General features: G+C 40.7%; 1 protein-coding gene across 4 annotated transcripts in view; it reads left to right on the forward strand.

Moving 5' to 3' along the window:
* TNRC6B (trinucleotide repeat containing adaptor 6B) overlaps nt 1-19,660 on the forward strand; it is a 198,918-nt gene that overhangs the window by 120,402 nt on the left and 58,856 nt on the right. For all 4 annotated transcript variants that reach the window (XM_019660594.1, XM_019660595.1, XM_019660596.1 and 1 more), the window contains one exon: nt 16,119-16,206. In XM_019660594.1, coding sequence (XP_019516139.1) covers nt 16,119-16,206 — 88 coding nt within the window. The remainder of the gene's footprint in view (nt 1-16,118; nt 16,207-19,660) is intronic.

Below are 19,660 nucleotides of genomic sequence, written 5' to 3' on the forward strand. Positions count from 1 at the left end.
GGCAGTGTCACTGGCCCTCATATGTGGGATCCGAACCGGGGCCCTCTGGCATCCCAAGCGAGTTCTTAACCATCGCGCCACTCGGCCGGCCCTGAACATTGTTATTTCTAATTATCTCTGTCTCTCATTGTTTGTATCTCTCATTATCCTTAGCCATTATCTCTAATCCACACAACCACTCTTCAAGATAAGTAGTATTACCCCAATAACCCCCATTTTATAGATACAGAAACTGACTTAGAGGCCAGATGATTTGCCCACGTTCCCACCGTTAGTGGACCAGAGATACATACAATTTGATCTTAAAACTGTCAGACGTCAAAGTCTGTGTATTTTCTCTTTACCTGGTGACCTTGGTAGAGGGCTCTCTGCTTGTGGTAATTGACAATGCTTGGGTATGGGTTTGTGGAGGGTGGAATCACAAGAACCTTGAAGAATATGTTGGAAAACTGAAGGTTCTGAAATACACAGAAATACATAAATACTGCATGCATTTGTAAGAGAGCCCCTAGACTCAAATGATGTATAGAAAGCATAATTCTTAACTGGAAATGGGGAAAAAGACCTTGATAACTTGTTTAAGAGAAACAAGTATTCTCAGAAAAACATGATATTTACACATAGCTATTACTGAGGTTATTTATTAAAGATTACAGTGGTAGCTCATTCTCAAAATTTTCCTCAAGTTACAGAAATATAAATTAAGTACAAAACTGTATATAGAGACTTGAATATCATCTTAAGTGGAGTTAGGCACCCTATTTCTGATCCTGAAGAGTTAAGCACAGACTGTGTTGGCTTAGCTGTTACCAACAGGCTGTATATAAGTAATATTTTAAATTTTGAGTCATTTTCCCATTGGTGTATAATTTTAGTTGAAGAATTGGGTCATGTAAGTTCATGAGTTAGCTTTACTCTGTAGCTGGTTACTTATTAACGTTAAACATGCTTATTTTTCAGAAATATACATTTCCCTCAGAGTAATTCAATTATTATCATTCAGCTTGCTAAATTTAAATGATGACTGCTGGCACACAAGAACACGACTTTCCATTTTTACTATCCTGAAAATAGAGCACAAATTAAAACCATTGAGAAGTAGGGTACGACTGTCACCTGTGGAATTCTGAATTCAGAGCTGATTTCCTTCTTGCTGGTTTTTTCAATACCAAGATAAGTGTCACAAATAGCACCCTTCCTCAGAGGGTTTCCAAAATTAGAATAACAGACACAAACTTAATAAAATGGCAGTGAGGCAGTGTAATCAGGAAGCTTACACGCTGCCTGTCTCACACGTTGTTTGCAGTAGATACCATGTGATCTCTGAAAGTCCACATCTCTCCCATTTAATTTCTCACATAAAATGCTTGTGTTTTTCTTAAGGCACAGATCTAGAAAGGTGTGTAAAAACCCCTTTCCTTGATGGGCTGCCTTATGACAGTGCCCTTCCGACTTGGCCTGCATCTTTGTCAGCATGCTTCATGCATTGGCCCTAGCCATGGTCAGAGGAGAGCCAAATGAAATATTGTTTGAATTCTCTTCTTTTTTTCGTTCCTTAGATTTAAGTAATGCTTTTATGGATTCCCATGCACATTATTTAGCCCCATTTCTTATGTGTGCAAGTGTAGCCCCAAGAGAGAAAGTGGTTTGGTCGGTGAGAGAGAAGGGGCCAGAACCTGGTGGTAACTGCTCCCAGCTGAGGGCACGCATTTCCCAACTCCCTTCCCCCGTGTTGGTGGGCAACAGACCTCCCAGAGCCTTCCATATGTCTCCATTGGGAGTGCATATCCAGGAATCTGAACCTCTGATCAAGGCTTCCAAATCAGCCCCTTCTCAGAGGAGGCCGTGGTGCGGATAGACATGTTGAAAGCACTTCAGGCATTTTGCGGTCTTAGCCACTGAGCGACTCTGCGATGCACTTGGTACCATCCACCCTTACAGTCACGTGCCTGGCTTTAATTGCCTTTTAATGGAGTTTCCACTTCCTGTAATTTTGGTTGAATTGCTAACAATCTGACTGATTGCAAATGTCACTTACTATTGTTTTTTCATTTAACATAATAATTGCATCGGACCATGCATGGAAGCAGGCAAAGAAAGGGAAGAAGCAACATAAAAACGAAAGCAGCCCTACTGTGTACCGTGACTTACTACGTTGTCAGTTCTTCTAAATAACACATGCCTCGCAACTGTGGGTTCTAATTGATGGACATTTTCTTTTCTGCTGAGGAACTGTATTTCATCACTATTCTGTAGTGACTTCTGAAACCCTGGCTTAGACTTCTCTACCTCATTTCTTTTCATTGTCTTTGCTATTGTGTGCTAAGGGTAGAGTGCTTCCCTGCCTTTTGTGGGTTTTTGTAGCCCTTAAGGTTTAAACATAGTTTTTAGTGGTTCCAGGATATAAATATTAGAGTATGTGGTAGAGCCCTCATCATGATGCTGTTGTGTAGCCCGTTTGGATATTTATAAAACTACTCCTAATTTCAGGCTGTCTTAGGAGCGTGGCATACTAATTGTAGTGTATGGGGGAAGTACTTTCAGGATTAAGATGGGAGATGGTGTTAACAAAGACATATTCACCAGATCTTAGCACTGTAAGACCTAAGGGGTCCTTTGAGCTTGCAGAAGCTTAGTTTCAGGCAAGCAAAACCACAAGAATGGTTGAAAAAATAGCAGATTTGATTCAGAGGTAGAACAAAAACACACCATGTAGGTGTTACCAATCGAATGAAACTTCACGAGAAAATCCCGTGAAGATGCCCGTGGTTTACGGGGACCCAGAGTGTTAGAGCAATGAAATGGAAAGGTAAAGTTCTAAAAATTCAGACGCTTGACTTAGTAAGTTTTCTTTTATAGGAGACTTCATCGCATTTAAAAATGAAACTTTACACGCATTGTAGGAATGCTATCCATGCAAAAGCTCTGATTTAAAGATTTGCCATCTTAGGGAACAGTGTGCACACCCTGGGTGAAATTTCAACTGATAAAAAGATCTCACTTGTGCTGGTGTATCAGTCAGGGCTGTCAGGAAAACAGGCCATTTGAGGTATTCTTTGTAGGAAAGATTTTTTTTCCTCTTTTCCTTTTTTATTTTAGCCCCATATTGAGGTATAATTGACATATAATAAACTGCTTATATTTGGCATGTTCAGTAGACACTAAATTTTGAACTATGTATACAAAAGATGATGCATGTATCCTTTATCGCCAGAGTCTCTTTGTGCCCATTTGGCAGCCCTTCCCACCCTTCCCTGCCCCTCCCCACCCCCAGGTAACCACCGATCCCATTTGTGTCACTGTGGATTAGTGTGCGTTTTCTAGAATCTTATACAAACAGAACATACAGTTCTCGTGTCTGGCTTCTTTCACTCAGCATAATTATTTTGAGATTTATCATGTTGTATCAATAGTTGAACCCTCTGATTGCTGAGCAGTTAAATAGTTCGTGGTATGCTATACCTCAGCTTATCCATTCATCTGCTGGTGCACAATTTACGTAGTTTCTAGTTTTCAGCTATGACAAGTAAAGCTGCTATGAGTATTCATTTAGAAGTGTTTGTATTGGACGTATGTTTTCTTTTCTCTAGGGTAAATGCCTAGGCTTGGAATGGTTGGGTCATATGTTTCAATTTAAGAAACTGCCAAATGTTTCCAAAGTGGTTGTACCATTTTACATTCCCACCACGAGAGTTCCAGTTGCCATAACTTGGTATGGCCACTCTTTTTATATTTGGACATTCTAATAAGTATGCACGTGGTAGCATCTCATGGTGGCTTTAATTTGTTTTTTCTTAATGACTGATAATATTGAGCATCTTTTTATGTGCTTATTTGCAACCTGGATATCTTTGATGAAGTGTCTGTTCAAATCTTTTAGCCACTTAAAAAGTTGGGTTGTTTGTTTTCTTACTATTGAGTTTTGAGAGTTCTTTATACAGTATATCTAGATAAATTTTTTATCAGGTAAGTAATTTGCAAATATTTTATCCCAGTCTGCAGCTTTTTTCATTCTTGTAATATCTTTTTTTATTTTTATTTTATTTTATTTTAGTTTTTAAAAGATTTTATTGGGGAATTGGGGGAGGGGAACAGCGTTGGGGAATCGGGGAAGGGGAACAGACAAGTTGCTGTCCTTTTGTTCTTCAGTCTAGTTGTGGAGGACATCGCTTCACTTGGCCCATGTTGGTATTATCATTGCGCTCTTCCTGGGTAAGGCAGTCGCCCGCCAGCCATTGGACTGCTGCTCATAGCAGCTCACGAAAGCTCATGCCCGCTCCCAGCCAGCCCCACTGCAGCCTACGCCATCACTGGTGACTCATGGCAGCCCAGCTCCAGGTCAAGCTGTTGTTCACCATCTTAGCTGTAGAGGGCGCAGCGTCACTGGCCCTCATGTGGGATCCGAACCGGGGCCTCACCGCTGAGAGCTGGTGTCCCAAGCTAACTCTTAACCAACGCGCCACTCGACCAGTCCTCTTGTAATATCTTTTAAAGAGCATGAATTCTTAATTTTGATGAGTTAAATTTATCAATCTTTTTCTCTCATGGATTGTGGTTCTCCTAGAAGAAAACATGTTATCTTTCCTGTTTTCTTCTAGTTTTAGATTTTATATTTAAGTCTATGATCCATTTTGAGTTAATTTATATATATAGTACAAGGTATGGTTTGAGGTTCTTTTTTTTTTTCTTTTACATATGTCTATGCAGTTGTTCCAGCATCATTTGTTGAAAAGATTATCCTTTCTCCATCAAATTGCCTTTGCACCTTTTTCAAAAATCAGTTGTCGGTCTATTTCTAGAATGTATTCTAGCCCATTGAACTTTTTGTCTGTTTTGGTGCCAGTATCACACTGAATTACTGTGTCTTAGCCGGGGTGTCAGGTTGTGGAAGTCCTACAACTTTGTTCTTTTTAAAAAGTTGTTGGCTGTTCTGGGTCCTTAAGAATTTTAAAAGGAGCTTGTCAATTTCTACAAATAAAGTAATGTTGGGATTTTGATAGGGATTGTTTTGAATCTATAAATTACTTTGGGGAAAATTGACATCTTTTTAGTCTTCCAATCCATAAATATGGTATATCTCGCAACTTATTTAGGTTTTTAAATTTTTCTCTCAGCAGTGTTTTATACTTTTCAATGTGTGGGGATTGCACATTTTTTGTCAGGTTTGTTCCCAAGTATTTCAGTATTTCATAAGTGTTGATGATACTGTAAATAGAATTTATACTTTTTTTCAGTTTCTAATTGTTTGTTGCTAGTACATAGATTTAATTTTATATGTGATCTTGTATCCTGCAACCTTGCTAAATAAAGTCATGTATTAATTCTGGTAGCTTGTTTTGTAGAATCTATTATATTTTTCAAAAAGGAAAGGTTTTGGGCCGGCCGGGTGGCACGGTGGTTAAGAGCTGGCTTGGGATGCCAGTTGCCACGGTTCAGATCCTACATATGAGGGCCAGTGACACTGCCCTCTATGGCTAAGATGCTGAACAACAGCTCAACCTGGAGCTGGGCTGCCGTCGCTGGCGACGGTGTAGCAACGTCCTCCACAACTAGACTGAAGAACAAAACGACAGCAACTTGTCTGTTCCCTTTCCCCCAATTCCCCAGAGCTATTCCCAGCCCCCAATTCCCCAATAAAAATCTTAAAAAAAGAAGGAAAGGTTTTAATATAGGGAATTAAAGGCTCACACAAGCATTAGAAAATCTGGGAGAAAAAATTCAGCGAGGCCACTGTTATTGTTGAGGAAATTAGAGGGCCAGGTTCCTAGGAAAGTAGTGATCTCGGCTGTCTAGTTCCATTATGGCTTTAGTCCATCTGAAACTACTGTAAAAATGGAAAGTCCTGTCTGGTAATGCCTATGTGTCTGCTTGCAACTGTTTTCAAACATTATTGACTTATTTCTGCCTTCCAAATCTCAAATGGGCAGGCATCTCTGTATGGCAACCTCTAACCTAGAACAAATGAGAATGGGATTCTGGTAAATGTAGTTCTAAGCCTTTCCTTGTAATGCACGGAAGACTATAGGAGGTGGTGATACCAGGTTGACAGTCTGACACAGAGGACATTAATAGAGATACATGTAAGATCTTGCATTCGGTCGTGGAGAACTGACTTAGAGGTACTGTGAAAAATAGTGGTGTTGGATGGGCTGTGATTCAAGAAGATGTGATTTCCAAGAAGGCAGACGGGCTCTTTGACATTATGGGCTGTTGCATATTGTCAGGGACAAGGAAGTGGCAGGCCTTCTGTATGAGGTACAGCCTTGTCTGGTAATTGGATGAATGTAGAGAAACTGAAACACGTTTGGGATAATGATCCCAGTGAGGAGGGGTTAGAAATCCAGATCACATGTGGATTGTTTGACAGGGCTGAGAAGGCCTCAGAGATGCATGATAGATGACTGCAAATATTTAGAAGACTTGTTCTTTGCTGTCTTCAAAGGAAGGCATAGTGCCAGTGGGTGGAAGCTATAAGGAGACAGTTTCCAAGGCAATATAAAGAACTTCCTACACAGCTGCACTACGATGCAGGGTCTGGAGTTTCCTTTGTTAGAGGTTGCTGCACTGCCTGGCAAGAGTATATAAACCATAACAAGAGTGGTTTCAAATTCGATGTTCCTCAGGCACCATTCTAACCCTGAAATCCACCAAGTCATTGGTTATGTCACATGGAACTTCTGAAAGTGAAATTAAGTTCTTTTAAATATTTTATCTTCATTTGGTTTGAGTAATTCCAAATAAGCCTATTCTTTGCCTGTGTTTCAAAATACAGAAACTGGGGAATTATGGGAAGCTTAGAGTCAGAGGCTATGTGTACAGAAGTCTTACATATTTCATTGGTTCTGGAGCCTGCATCCTTTTACGTGCTCGACATCTCTGACATCTGCACACAGTCGATGGTACTCCTTTGGACTATTGATGCCTTACATCCAGATTTTTTTTTTTTGCATGTACAGATTTGGTCCTAGCTATTCCTAATGTCATCATTTCAATGGAATTCCATGCATATTTGGTACTACATGAGTTGTTGAATTGCCTTTTAATATATCTTTGTAAAGATTACACTGTAATTTGGCACTGAAACACAGGTGGGAATAACAAGGCATAAGCTCGATATTAATGATGTTATTTATCCTTGGAGAAATTACTACAATTACATATTTTCTTGGAAAGAACCAACCAAGTTCATTATACCTATGCTATTCAAGCTAAGATCCAGGGATCAACAGCTTATTAGAAATAAAAAATTGTAGGTCCCAGCCCACACCTACTTAAGAATCTGCATTTTAGCAAGATTTCCATTAAAGTTTGAGAAGCATTGCTTTACACAACTTCAGGTAGAAAGATCATCCATTTGTAGAAGGAGCTGTGTTAAATTTTTCTTTCTGTGAGCCACTCAGTATTAGAATGATTTTTATGCCTCAGTGCTATTTTGGCCTTGTCTGCTAATTTAATATCATGTGCAGATTACATTAGCATCCCATTAAATTCCCTCAGTTAGACCCAACAAATGAAAAAATGTTAAGAACAAATCCAACACATTTATTTGGTGTACTCTACTATGTAATTTCCTCTGCCTGAATGGATATATTCCAACATGCTATCTTTTTTGCATTTTTAATTAAAAACACTCTAAATGGATACTTAAAGCACTTAACTCTTTTCATTGTATTCCTTTTGTTAATTTTCCTCACCCCAAACATATGTGTGATACCATTAATCCTTAATTGGTTGTGATTGTTAATGGTTTTATGTCTAGTTATTTTCGTACTCTGATAAATTGTGATTATTAATCGTCTGCTAAGGAAATAAATGTCTGTACAAGTCACGTATATTAGATGTGCTTTGGGAATCTTATATAAATCTGTGTTGGACTGATTTCTTAGTGTGCACAAAGTAGAGTGCACTCTCACTGGTACCAGGGATCTATTAAATGATGAAGCCATCTCAGATCACTGGGGACCACATCACGGAACAGGGAGCCCCAGGGGAGCTGTTTCCTCTTCCTGTGCATTCAGGAAACTGCTGTTACAGGTGTCTGTTCCAGTACCATATCTCCTTTGCCATGCTTCTTGAGAGGGTGGATGCCCTGCACCTGTCAGTTCTCTCTTAAAGTCACACACGAGCGCAGCTTATTGGTAGAACATAAATCATATCACAATCTCTAGTCGTAAGGGAGTCTGAGAAATAGCCCAGAAGGGGCTTGGAATTGGAGTTGACTGAGCTGATGCACGTGTCCTCCACAAAGTCACATAATAGCTTTTATTACTATTATGTCACTGAAATTTTCAGTAAAAGAATTATATTATGAATTATGTGGTAGAGGAACATTTTAAATAACCCTGTATCACATTGATCTCATATCTAAGATACGTAAGACAAGGAATCTTGATTGATAAAACTATAACAATTTGAACGTGTTAGGGTGAAGTATAAATTGTAGAATATTTTTGGAAATGTGTTCTGTGAATGTCAGGACTAAACAATTTCTAAAATTCTTTTTGACTCTTATGTGACTTTTATAAAGAGCTATTTAAAAAGTTGTTTAAAGTAGAAGTCCTTGAAAAAAATTTTTAACAGACGACTAAAAGATAAGTCAGTGTTGGAAGCTTTCTTTTTAAATTAAATTTTTTTTGAGCTAATTGTAGATTCCTGTGCAGTTAAGAAATAACACAACAGAGATGCCATGTACCCTTCACCCAGTTTCCGCCAGTGGTATCTTCTTGAAGAACTATAGTATCATGTCATAAACAAGTTACTGATGTCGATACAACTCACCGATCTCATTTAATTTCCTGTTTTACTTGTACTTATTTGTGCATGTGTGTTTAGTTCTGTACAGTTTTATCATGTGTAGGTTCGTGTAACTGCCACCACTATCAAGGTACAGAGCAGTCCCATCACCTCAAGGATTAGTAGTGTCATCCTTGTTTATAACCACACCTGCGTCACTCCACCTCATCCCCCATCCCCCCACACACACAACCCCTGACAACCATTAGTCATTTCAGAAATGTCATTTAAATGGGACCATACAGTATGTAACCCTTGAGGTTGGCTTTTGTCACTCACCATAATTCCCTAGAGACTTACCCAAGTTGTTGATGTATTCTTTTACGGTGTTGGTTTGCTTCTGGCATGTTTCACATGTTGGATGGATCCGTTGTATCTGTTCAGGTCTGTCTACCTCAGTTGTGTGAGGTTGGTTAGGAACTGGGACCAAAGGCACCACCAACTTACTGACCAGTCAGCATCAGGTTTTGATGCCATGATAGCCAGTTTTCCACACCTTAAAGGAAAGAAGGATCTCTTTACATCTGGAGACATTTTCCTGTCAAGATGAGTTCTGACTGTCGAGCTGAATTAAGATTCTTATAATCTTTTCACTCCAGTCAATCTATTGGTGATGACCGCTTTCTAGTAAGAAAGCATCAGCGCTGCCTCCACTCCATGTTTGAGGCATGAAGGGCTTAGGCACTTGAATTCGGGAACCGCTGGTCATGATTCTAGTTTGCGGCAAGAAGTGGCAAGAAGTTGCTCTCTTACCTGTATAATCACAAGCCATGAATTCACATATCCAAGGTTCTTTCCAAACACCAAAGGCACTGCAAAGCTGTCTTCGGAGTATCCCCAAGTGCAGGTAAAGACGGAGGGCAGAGCAGGAAGAATGGAGGTTCCTGCCCTGAAGCTATTGTCCGGGTGGTTAGGTGAGATACAGCCGTTTAAAAAGTTAACTACGAGCTCTAGGAGGGCAAGCAACACTTCCTCTTGTTTGCTGCTGAATTCTCGGCCTCCAGCACAGTGTGTGGCATCAAGTAGGCCCTGAAATAATGAATGAATGAATGAATGAGGCAGAAGAGGAGCTTTTAAGAAATAGAATGCCCAGCTCTTTCCGAGTGAGGACTATTACAAAGTAAATGCAGAAAACTCTGAAGGGTGTATGTAGGGTATTTGCTGTGGAGGAAGGTGAGGGAGAGGGGGGTATGCCCCTCCACCCCCGCGAATAAAGCCCCAAGTTCACACCAAGCACTTTTTCATCTCCAGAGCCTTGTACTTACTATTCCCTCCACCTGGTCGGCCACTCATTTCCCAGCTAGTTTTCTTCATTTAGGTCTCTAGTCAGATGTCAACACCTCAGAGGCCTGCGGTAAACATCTTATATAAAGTAGACCACCCTCTTCTCGTCCCTTCCCTTTTGCTTACTTTCTCTACTCCCTTTCTTGGCTTTATTTCCTTCAAGGCATTTGTAATGATTTCCTGGAGTTTTGTGTTTGTTTGGTTTGTCTGTCTCCCATCTGGAATGTCAACCCCCTGAGGGCAGGGACTGTCCCTTTCACCCTGTTATATCCCAGTGCTTAGATCAGTGCCTGGTGCCTAGTAGTAACTCAGTGTATGCTTGTGAAATGATTTAATTTGCCATTTTGAGGCTTTTCTTTTGAACACATGTCCCCCGGGAGGGATAGAGAGGTGCCACTTGCTGTAATCGTGCATTTCTGTACCATTCACATGGAGGGCCCACTGTGTTCCTGATATCTGTGCTCAGTACATGTGATTAGAAGGGTGTGTGCAGAGACTTCATCGGTACCAAATGCAAACACTTGGCTCGCTGCCCTGCAGCGTGATAGGTGCTCCAGGGGAGGCATGCCAGCCACCTGTGAGGACAGGAGCAGGAGCTCTTTAAACGTTGACACCTGGGGGGAGACATGGGCTGAGATTGGAGCTGAGAATGAGATGTTGGGGTTCCATGTGTGTGAGGGCGCGTGTACAAGCACCAGTCCCAGTTTGGTTCCATATTCAGTTGTCAGAAGACGTGTCCCGGTTAATTTGAAAAACACAGTCACTCTAAGGAGAGCCCCCTCTACCTGTCTGACCCCTTCTACCACTTCCTCCCTTATTCCTTCACACACCAGTCTCATTCCTTCACATTTATCTGGAATGCTGTCTCCCAGACATGCACAAAGCCCTTGCCTCAGTGAGGCCACCTTATCAGAGAAGCCTTTTCCCACCATTACATGTAAGATGGTGCCCTCTTTCCTGCCTGTCACTCTCCATCAGCTTACCCCACCCGGTCCTCTTCGGGGCACCTGTTGCCACCTGAAGTGTATGTTTTACACATATACTTTGTTGTGTGTCTTGTGCGGTTGTTGCCTATCTCTCCTGCTGGAATGTAAGCCCCCCAACTGAAAGCCGGCCCTGGGTTTTGTTTCTGCTGCCTGGCTCCTGTTAGGCTCCCAATAAAGAGATCATTTCCTCAGCACGCTGGTAGAGGGGAAGTGAAACACAGCAGGCCCCAAACCAGTCTTTGCTTCACAGAGCCACACGACAGAAAAGTCATTTCATGTGTTTTGATGCTGCCAGTGACAGCCAGCACCTGCCTGGGACTCGGAGGGCCAGGCAAGAGGCAAGGCCACACGTGGGGTGTACAGAGGAGGGCGAGTTTCTTAGGAATCAGAGTTGACAAGGAAGGTTTCCTTAAAGTAGATGGATGCTGAGCCAGGACCTGACAGCAAGATAAGGTGTGACTGGCAACAAAAAGGAAGGAGGAAAGTGTTTATGTCAGGTCTGCAGAACGGATGAGGGAAAGTGTGGACATTGGAGCTGCACTGAGTGGCCTTGAATGTCCGTTGTAGGGAGAGGCCATCTGGATAGTACAACTCCTCCATCACCTGCATGGTCTCGGGCCTTGGGAGGCTTTGGGCGTGTGGCGCATGCAGCAGGTTAGTAGGGACATCAGTATCACTGCTCTTCAGTGTTCTGAGCGTGTGGAACACGAGTCTTGCCCTGCTCCGGTGGACACTGGCTGTTTCCTCTTTCATTCAAGGGCTGCCTTGCTCAAAAAACACGTCACTTATGCATCTTGGAACTAATGGTTATTTGAAAAAAAGATAACATTGTTGTATTGTCTTGACTTGAGACTTGCCGTAAGAGTAGTTTTGGCTTTTACCATTCAGATGTATTCCAGATTACAATGTTTGCACTCGCATCTAGCTGTGGGTTTAGAGATGGGAGAGAATATGAATGATTTCTCCTGCCTTCAGTCTTAGAAGCAGTTATTTGTATTTGATTGCTGTATGGGAGGTTTGATTTTTGAGGTATAAATAGATAATGTTTTAAAGTTTAGGCTTAAACACAAGAATTTAGAGCATTGGTTCTCAGTCCTAGCTACATGATAGGACCACTTGGGTGGGGGTGGGGAAGTGGGGGTTGCCTTTTAAAAATCTGCAGAGATTCCTATATACTTGATCTGGGATACTGTCGGGGTAATGGTTTTGTTGATGTTAATTTTTTAGAATTTTTTTTTTGGAAGGGAGGGAAACAATCTTGTACTTAAAGAAAAGTTGCAAGTATGATTTAAAAAAACATGCACTTTTCCCCTGAATCATTTATGAATAAGTTGCTGATCCAATGCCCCATCACCAGCAACCCTCCCCCTATGCTTTAGTGTATTTCTAAAAACAAGAATATCCTCCTGCATAACCACACACAGCCAACAACAGTTAACACTAGTGTATTACTACCATTTACTCTTCAGCCCCTCCTCGGGGTTTGACATTTGCCTTCCTCGTTGTCTTGGCCTTTGTAGCAAAAGGACCACGCTTTGCATTTAGTTGTGTCTCTTTAGTCTCCTTTTGTTTAGAACAGCTCCGCCATCTCCTTGACATATGTGACCTTGAAACTTTTGAAGATTGCATACTAGTTATTTTTATAAAATGCTTCTTACTTTGGGATTGTCTGTTTTCTCGGGGTGATATCCAAGTAAGTCATAATTGCACTTTTTTTCGTTGCTGATGATGTTCACGTACATTAGTTGATGAAAGTGGTGTCTTGCCAAGCTGTTCTTTTCTAGTTAATAAGTTTTTTGGTTTTTTTTATGGGGAGGCACTTTAAAACTGTGTGAATATTCCATTTTCAATTTATTCATTTACTTATTTCTATCATGATGGACTAGTGTATTTTTGGGTTTTTTTTTTCTTATACAGTGGCTTATAATCGGTTACTATCATTATTTTTATGCTCGTGTCATCCCAGATTTGGCTTTTAAGAGGCCCTTCAGATTGGCCTCTGTGACCATTGGACGTGTCCTGTCGTTTGTTGAGCATTTTTTTGTTTCTTGGCAAACAAGCATTCCATCTTGCATTTTCCTTACCTTGGCCCCCAGATTAGCACTTTTTCCAAAGAACTCTGGATTTTTTAAGTGAGGAATGGTATTCAGAAGCCACAATCTGGGGGCTAGATGTGTTCATTGCTGTTTGGGTGTTGTTTGTTTCCAAGCCCCCTCAGTAACAGAGCAAAGAAGTGTGTGTGTGTGTGTGTGTGTGTGTGTGTGTGTGTGTGTGTGTACATGTATGTACGTGTACAGCAGTCCCCGTTATGTGCAAGGGATATGTCCCAAGACCCCAGTGGATGCCTGAAACCATGGATAGTACTGAACCTTGTATATACTATGTTTTTTCCTATACATACCTTTTCGCTTACAGGAAGTACTTTACTGCTTCTCTTTGGCATATTCAAATTGCCAGCATCACTACTGTGGCGCTTTGGGGCCATGTTAAGTAAAATAAGGATGGCTTGGACACAAGCACTGTGGTACTGACTGTGACAGTCGATCTGATAACCGAGATAGCTAAGTGATGAACAGGAAAGTAGCTTATAGTTTATGAAAAACCATGAGTCATGCAGGTAACTAATGGTGATCCAACTCCACAGGATTCTTTTGAGCTTTCTCTCTTTTTATTTGGTAACTTCTTTTTTCAACAGTGAAAAACCTCATAGTTATCATCCTTACTATATTTATCGATCAGTCCCTCTGTAGTAATCAGTCTCGCATCTCCACCACCTAGATGCCTTCCCTGCATGGGTGCCCTCACTCTTCACCCTGCTTAGGCTCTGACTCGGCATAGGGATATTTTAAAACTCTAAAATGATGCTAATGTGCAGCCAGGATAGAGCACAACTGAATTAGGAGGTGAACCCCACACTATTTGAACCATTTCTTAAGTGAATGGCAGTATTTTTAAGTCAGGTTTGGTTTGGGAAAATAAATTCTCCCTAAGGAAGTGAAATTGAAAGAGAAGACTCGATTCTAACAGTGTACACAGTAAAAGATCAGGGTGAAAGCACAGCCTGTCTCCTGGAAAGCTTTGAAAAATATTTGTTTTGGAAACAAACCTGCTTGTAGTGAACATGAATTTCAGTCTCTTTCCCTGAATTACCTGTTTATAGGAAAAAAATATTTGAAAAGGTTAGCTATTTTTTAAGAATGTGTCTTGTTAAGGACTCACTGCTTTTTTTTCATTGCATTTTTTAAATTAGCTTTTCATTTTAGAATAGACTTAGAAAAACGGCAACTTAATGCTTTTTAAAGCATTGAATATTAAATAGGAGATACCCCAACTGTGGTTGCTCTTTGCCTGTAGTCAGTGGCACTTTAAAATATGGAAACCAAGTTACAGTAACTGGGTCACGAGGAACCCCATCTTCTCCTTCTACTTGTAGCCAGAGGAAGCAAGAGGCTCTAGGGCCAAATATAACAGGATCTGTGGTCATCCTACCTTAGATGGTCAACATCCATCTTGCCAATTTTTGTAAATTCATTTTCTTAAAGTTATGCATGGCTGCAAGTGGATTTCCACCAAGAGCTCCTTGCTGAGACTGGTGTACACATAAACTGACTCCAAAGAAATCCAGTCTAAACCTAAGGACGTTTCGGTAAAACCTCTTTAGTGATTGTATTTTTTAATTTTTCACGTAGAGTATGAATTGTGCACATTAGGCTTTTGTATATTTATGCGCAGAGGTACACAAGGAGAAAAGCCCATGCTTGTGAGTGTGGATAGAGCCGCTGAAAACTTGACATGTAGGTAAAACGCTTGTTTTTTTTTTGTTCAGTTCTTATTTCCTGTAAGTAAAGCATTAATTACCTATTCATGAGAGCACGCCTCTGTGTTGGTCCTCGGTTCCTTCTAGATACGTTGCGTGATTTCTACTCCCCAAACTTGAGTCCTTCCGGAACTGTCTTGGTGATTTTTGCCACATCTGTAACTGTTTATGAAATTTTTTTCTTTAACTTGTCTGACTTGTAACTTAAGTTTTTCTAGATGATTTCTGTGACGCCCTAGATTTGATGTGTTGATTCCCTAAAATCACAAGTACCACAGGCAATATCTGTTCAGTACTTTGGAGAACTGGGAACTAGTTTGCTGCCTCTCCTTCTAGTTCTTAAATTCAATAAGCATGGCATCTGTGGTCTCCTGCCTTGAGCTTTAAAGTGACACCAGTGGTTGCTTAATGCATTTTCCCCAGCTGATACATACAGTGAAAGTTGGCAGCTTTCTATATGTATATTAGGATATGTATTGGAATATATTTTGTAATGAATTGGGATAAATATTACATTTTAAATGTGAAGTATAAATTACATTATTTTTTTTAAGATTCAACACATTTTCTCAATTAGAATGTTTATTATTGTGTATCATTTTTATTTTAATTGAGAGGAGCAAATCTGATTGTCCTAATTCAGAAGGATGCAACTGTGAGCTCACCCAATAAAAAATACGTGGCTATTAGGACACCCAGTACCTGTCTTACATACACAAGATATAGAACATAGAGTATTATGTTTACCACCCTGAAGATGTCGTGGGAAACACCTAAATTGTGAAAAATACCTGTGTACCGTAATTGAATTAATATATTCTGTGTTATTCTGAGGAATATTGCCGGAAGCCAATGGGGTGTTCTCTTAAATTCACATCAGGCTCTTTGCTGAGTGGAAATACACTAATGGTGTGTGTGTGTGTGGGGGTGTGGGTGTGGGTGTGGGTGTGGGTGTGTGTGTGTATGTGTGTTTTCATGGGCTTTTAGGAAGATGTTATGAAAACTCGCTTTAATGGACTTCTTTGAAGCCAAACTTAATGTCATGTTTTGCAAAAGGAGTGACAAACCAAAACATGGGGATAACTAAATGATGAGTTTTATGCACCCTCGTAGTTTAAGTAAAGTACTGTGTTCTGCTCAGTCACAGAGATGAAATGTTGCTTTGCACACCATCTACAAGCATTTGTTTTGCTTCAAATACAGATGTTTAACCTTCTGGTATGACATTACTTTAACAGAGAGAAGGAGCAAGAAAGGGAAGAACAGTTAATGGAAGACAAGAAAAGGAAGAAAGAGGATAAAAAGAAAAAAGAAGCCACTCAGAAGGTGGGTTTAATCAGTTAAGTCTATTAAAATAAGGCTGCAGCTGATTTTATGAAACAACAGTAAACAATATTGAGAAAGGCAAGACAGTTACCAAACACACATTTGAACTCTTGTCATATTTCCTTATTTGTATCCTAATTAATCTCCGTTTTCTTAAGCTCATAGAATAACTTTTCAGAGTTGCTGGAGTTTGCCCTGCTGTTCTCCTTTTGGTCACTTATATGAGCCTGCCTTTGGATAATGTTAGAAAGAAACCTCCTTGGCAGAGGACCTGGTGGGCCTGCTTCGTGCTCTGGGGGAGAGAGCATTGCCCAGCTTTGAAGAATTTGCTTAAGGATAAAGATGCTAAAAGAAAAGAAGACGTAGGGCTGACAGCTGTCAACTGTCAAGTCTTAGCTGAAGTGCTTGTGGGGCAGGGCTGTGGAGCAGAGCTGCTCGACCCCTCCTACCCTGCGCCCTTTGCTGCAGATTACGCCCCTGCCCTCGACTTCGTCTGATCTCATTCTCCCCACCTGGCCGCTCTTTCCAGCCCCCACTGACTTGGGCTTTGGCCCAGCAGGGCAGCTTTGATCCTATTTTGGAGGCAAAGTGATCTGATTCCAGTTCTTGTTGCCACTCCCTGAAGCACTTGGGAAGCAGGGCCCCACTGTGAAAGGCAGGTTTGAGGGTCCCTGCTATGGTCCCAGGTTATTGAAGCTAAGTCCAGGGAGGCGGAAACTGTTAAAAAGACTCAGCGGGAACTCTAGATTTAGAACAGACTCAAGGCAGTGGAACACAAGCCAATGGAAGGAAAAAGGGACACCGCAGGTTTTCCCAGCGTTGTTCGCTGGAGCGTTTCCCATAGCTCCTTTTTCTGAATCATTGAAATTAGATCCCTTATGAGTGCTAGCATTAAAAACAATACTGGAAACGTTTTCTGAATTGGATTGCCTCTACCCCTGCCACATTAAACCTATGAAATGTGATTTATCTTTTCTTCATGACTTAATAAAAATGAGTGTCATTATTGGTTGGTGCTCTAGTAGACTGCTGTGCTGTTTTAAGATTTTGTCTGCTTTTAATTGTGTCTCTGTTTCTATTAATAGTGGTGTGCTCACCATCACATCTTCATGCTGTCTCAGTACCTGCTTCTCATGTGTTGCTTGTAACATGAGCTTGTGAGAATTACCTAAAATGACAGTAAGGAATCTGACTAAAGTTGTCAGATAATGACCCAGGGGCTTTGTTTATACTTCCTTTTGGGTACGCAGCCACATTCCACGTCATTGAGGTTGCAGATAAGCAGCTCTACCAGCTACAGGGTGGTGTGGGCATTGCCCTGTGCCCAGCACACCCTGACCTCCAAATGGAGCGATAGGAGAGTGAACCTCGGTGAAGGCTCTCTTTCCTTTAGAGCTTTCATGTGTCGTCAGCTAAACTGGTACAAAAATTGGATTTTAAAGTCTGTGCAGATGGATGGTTAATAGACTATACAGTGAGGAACTTGAGCAAAGGCTGGTAATTAGATGCCCAATAGAGCAATTGATCAGGAGATGTACGGTCCACCCTCGTTCTCACTTAGATAACAGTGCTCTCTTAACCTGAAAAATATCAATGTCTAGAAATGATGACTATGGTATGTATCTGTAAACTTGATCGTGGCTCCCACTAATAGAAAAAGGATTAAAATTCAAGATGGTGCGGATTTAGTTAAGAGTGGACTGGGATGATTTATGCAGAGAAGGTCGTTGATTCAGCTGGATGATCTCTGGGTGCTTGTATTTGCATCAAGAACTGGTTAAGAAGTTGTTATGGCAAAGAGGAAAATCATAAATAAAATTTCAAATGGTTAATTATGAACAATAAAAATTTAATCATTTTTTTCGAAAATTGTTCTGGATCCGCTGACACAGGATCTAGGCCAGCACATGGCCGCTGGTATTGTTTTGTCAAACTGAACCATTGTGAAATTTCAGAATGAAATTGTGGTTTAGCAGTTTTAAGCCGAGAACGCAAACCCTATCATGTGATTGTCTTAGTATTTCCAACTTTATTGTAGAGACGACACCTCAGCTAGAAGGCATCAAATGTGCTATGATGCAAAGAATTGTCGAGACTATGCCAGTGGCTCTGTTATGCGGACACTCTGTCAGTCAGTCAGCAAACATTGGTGGTGCCTGTTGTTTCCAGACTTTTCTTGCTGCCTAGCCCATTGCTTTCTAATCACCACTTCGCTAAGTTTTTCAAGGTTGTATTTCTATTTGTATTCCCAGTAACTAGGAGAGTGAGTGCCTGGTACATAAGAGTCACTCAAAAATGTTTGTTTAATAAGTGAATGGTTAAGAATGAGTGCTGGCAACATAATTTTCTTGAAGAATTGACTTTCATTTCAGGCTGAATTAAATTATTTCCATGCAGAAATTAAGCAAGAGCCTTTTCCATTGTGTTACATGGCTGAGGCAGTTTGCTCTCTCTGGAGCCATCACTGAGTAAACTGTTAGATTTCCATTCATGAGAGAGGTGTCAAAAAAGGATTCCATTAGCATTCATTAGGCTGGTGCTGCTAAAGGACCATTGTTTAGTGTTGGCAGAACACATGCTTTGATCATCCAGCTTTCCACCGTCTGGAGGACAGCTCTTTTAACAGAACCCACATTATAAGACACATTTGACATTATTTGGGTTTGTCACTTGCAATTGGGGAAGGCTTTGACTTCCTGTATAACTGATCTTCAAAATGGCATTCTAAGAAATATTTACAATGGTAGAAACCGTAAATTGCCTTAAGGGATTGGTATGTGGATACAAATCAGTTCATTCTTGGATAAGTGGAGTTATACAAAAATTATACAGTTGAATTGAGATCTGTAACAATTAGTCCTGGGAAGCACATTCATTTTAGCTGTCTACCACAAATTCAATACGGTAGAATTAGCTTGTCTTTTCAGGCGAGCATTTTAAGAAACACTCCAGGAGGTCACACAAGTAGATTGTTTTAACTCAGATTCATTGTCTGGCATCGGTGTGCTGGAATCCATTGTGAAACGGGCTGGTTAGCTACAGGACCTCACCCTCCAAAGATGAGCGTGTTTTCATGAACACTCATAGCAGTAGCTTAGTATGGTTACCAGTCAAAAATAACCATACCTTTTCTTTTGTATATGAACCTTTTCATTATAAAAGTCAGAGAACCAATATAAAAATACTTTGGAAGATTAACAGCTGGGCAAAGGGGGTCAAAATTACCCAGGATCTCAATCATGTAATCTAACCCCTATTGGAATCCTGGAGCATTTTCTTTGGAGGTTTTTCTAATACATGACCTTTTGTGGTTTTGTTTTAATATTACAGGGCATGTATAATTATGTGCCCTCCTTTATTTTCCCCTCTTTATACCAGAAACAGTTTTTCATGTGGGTCCTAATCATCATTTCCAAACTCTCCAAAAACCAATTATTACATTCAGCACGTGCAA

The sequence above is a fragment of the Hipposideros armiger genome, unplaced genomic scaffold, assembly GCF_001890085.2.
Source record: "Hipposideros armiger isolate ML-2016 unplaced genomic scaffold, ASM189008v1 scaffold_321, whole genome shotgun sequence".
In the NCBI taxonomy this organism is placed as follows: domain Eukaryota; kingdom Metazoa; phylum Chordata; class Mammalia; order Chiroptera; family Hipposideridae; genus Hipposideros; species Hipposideros armiger.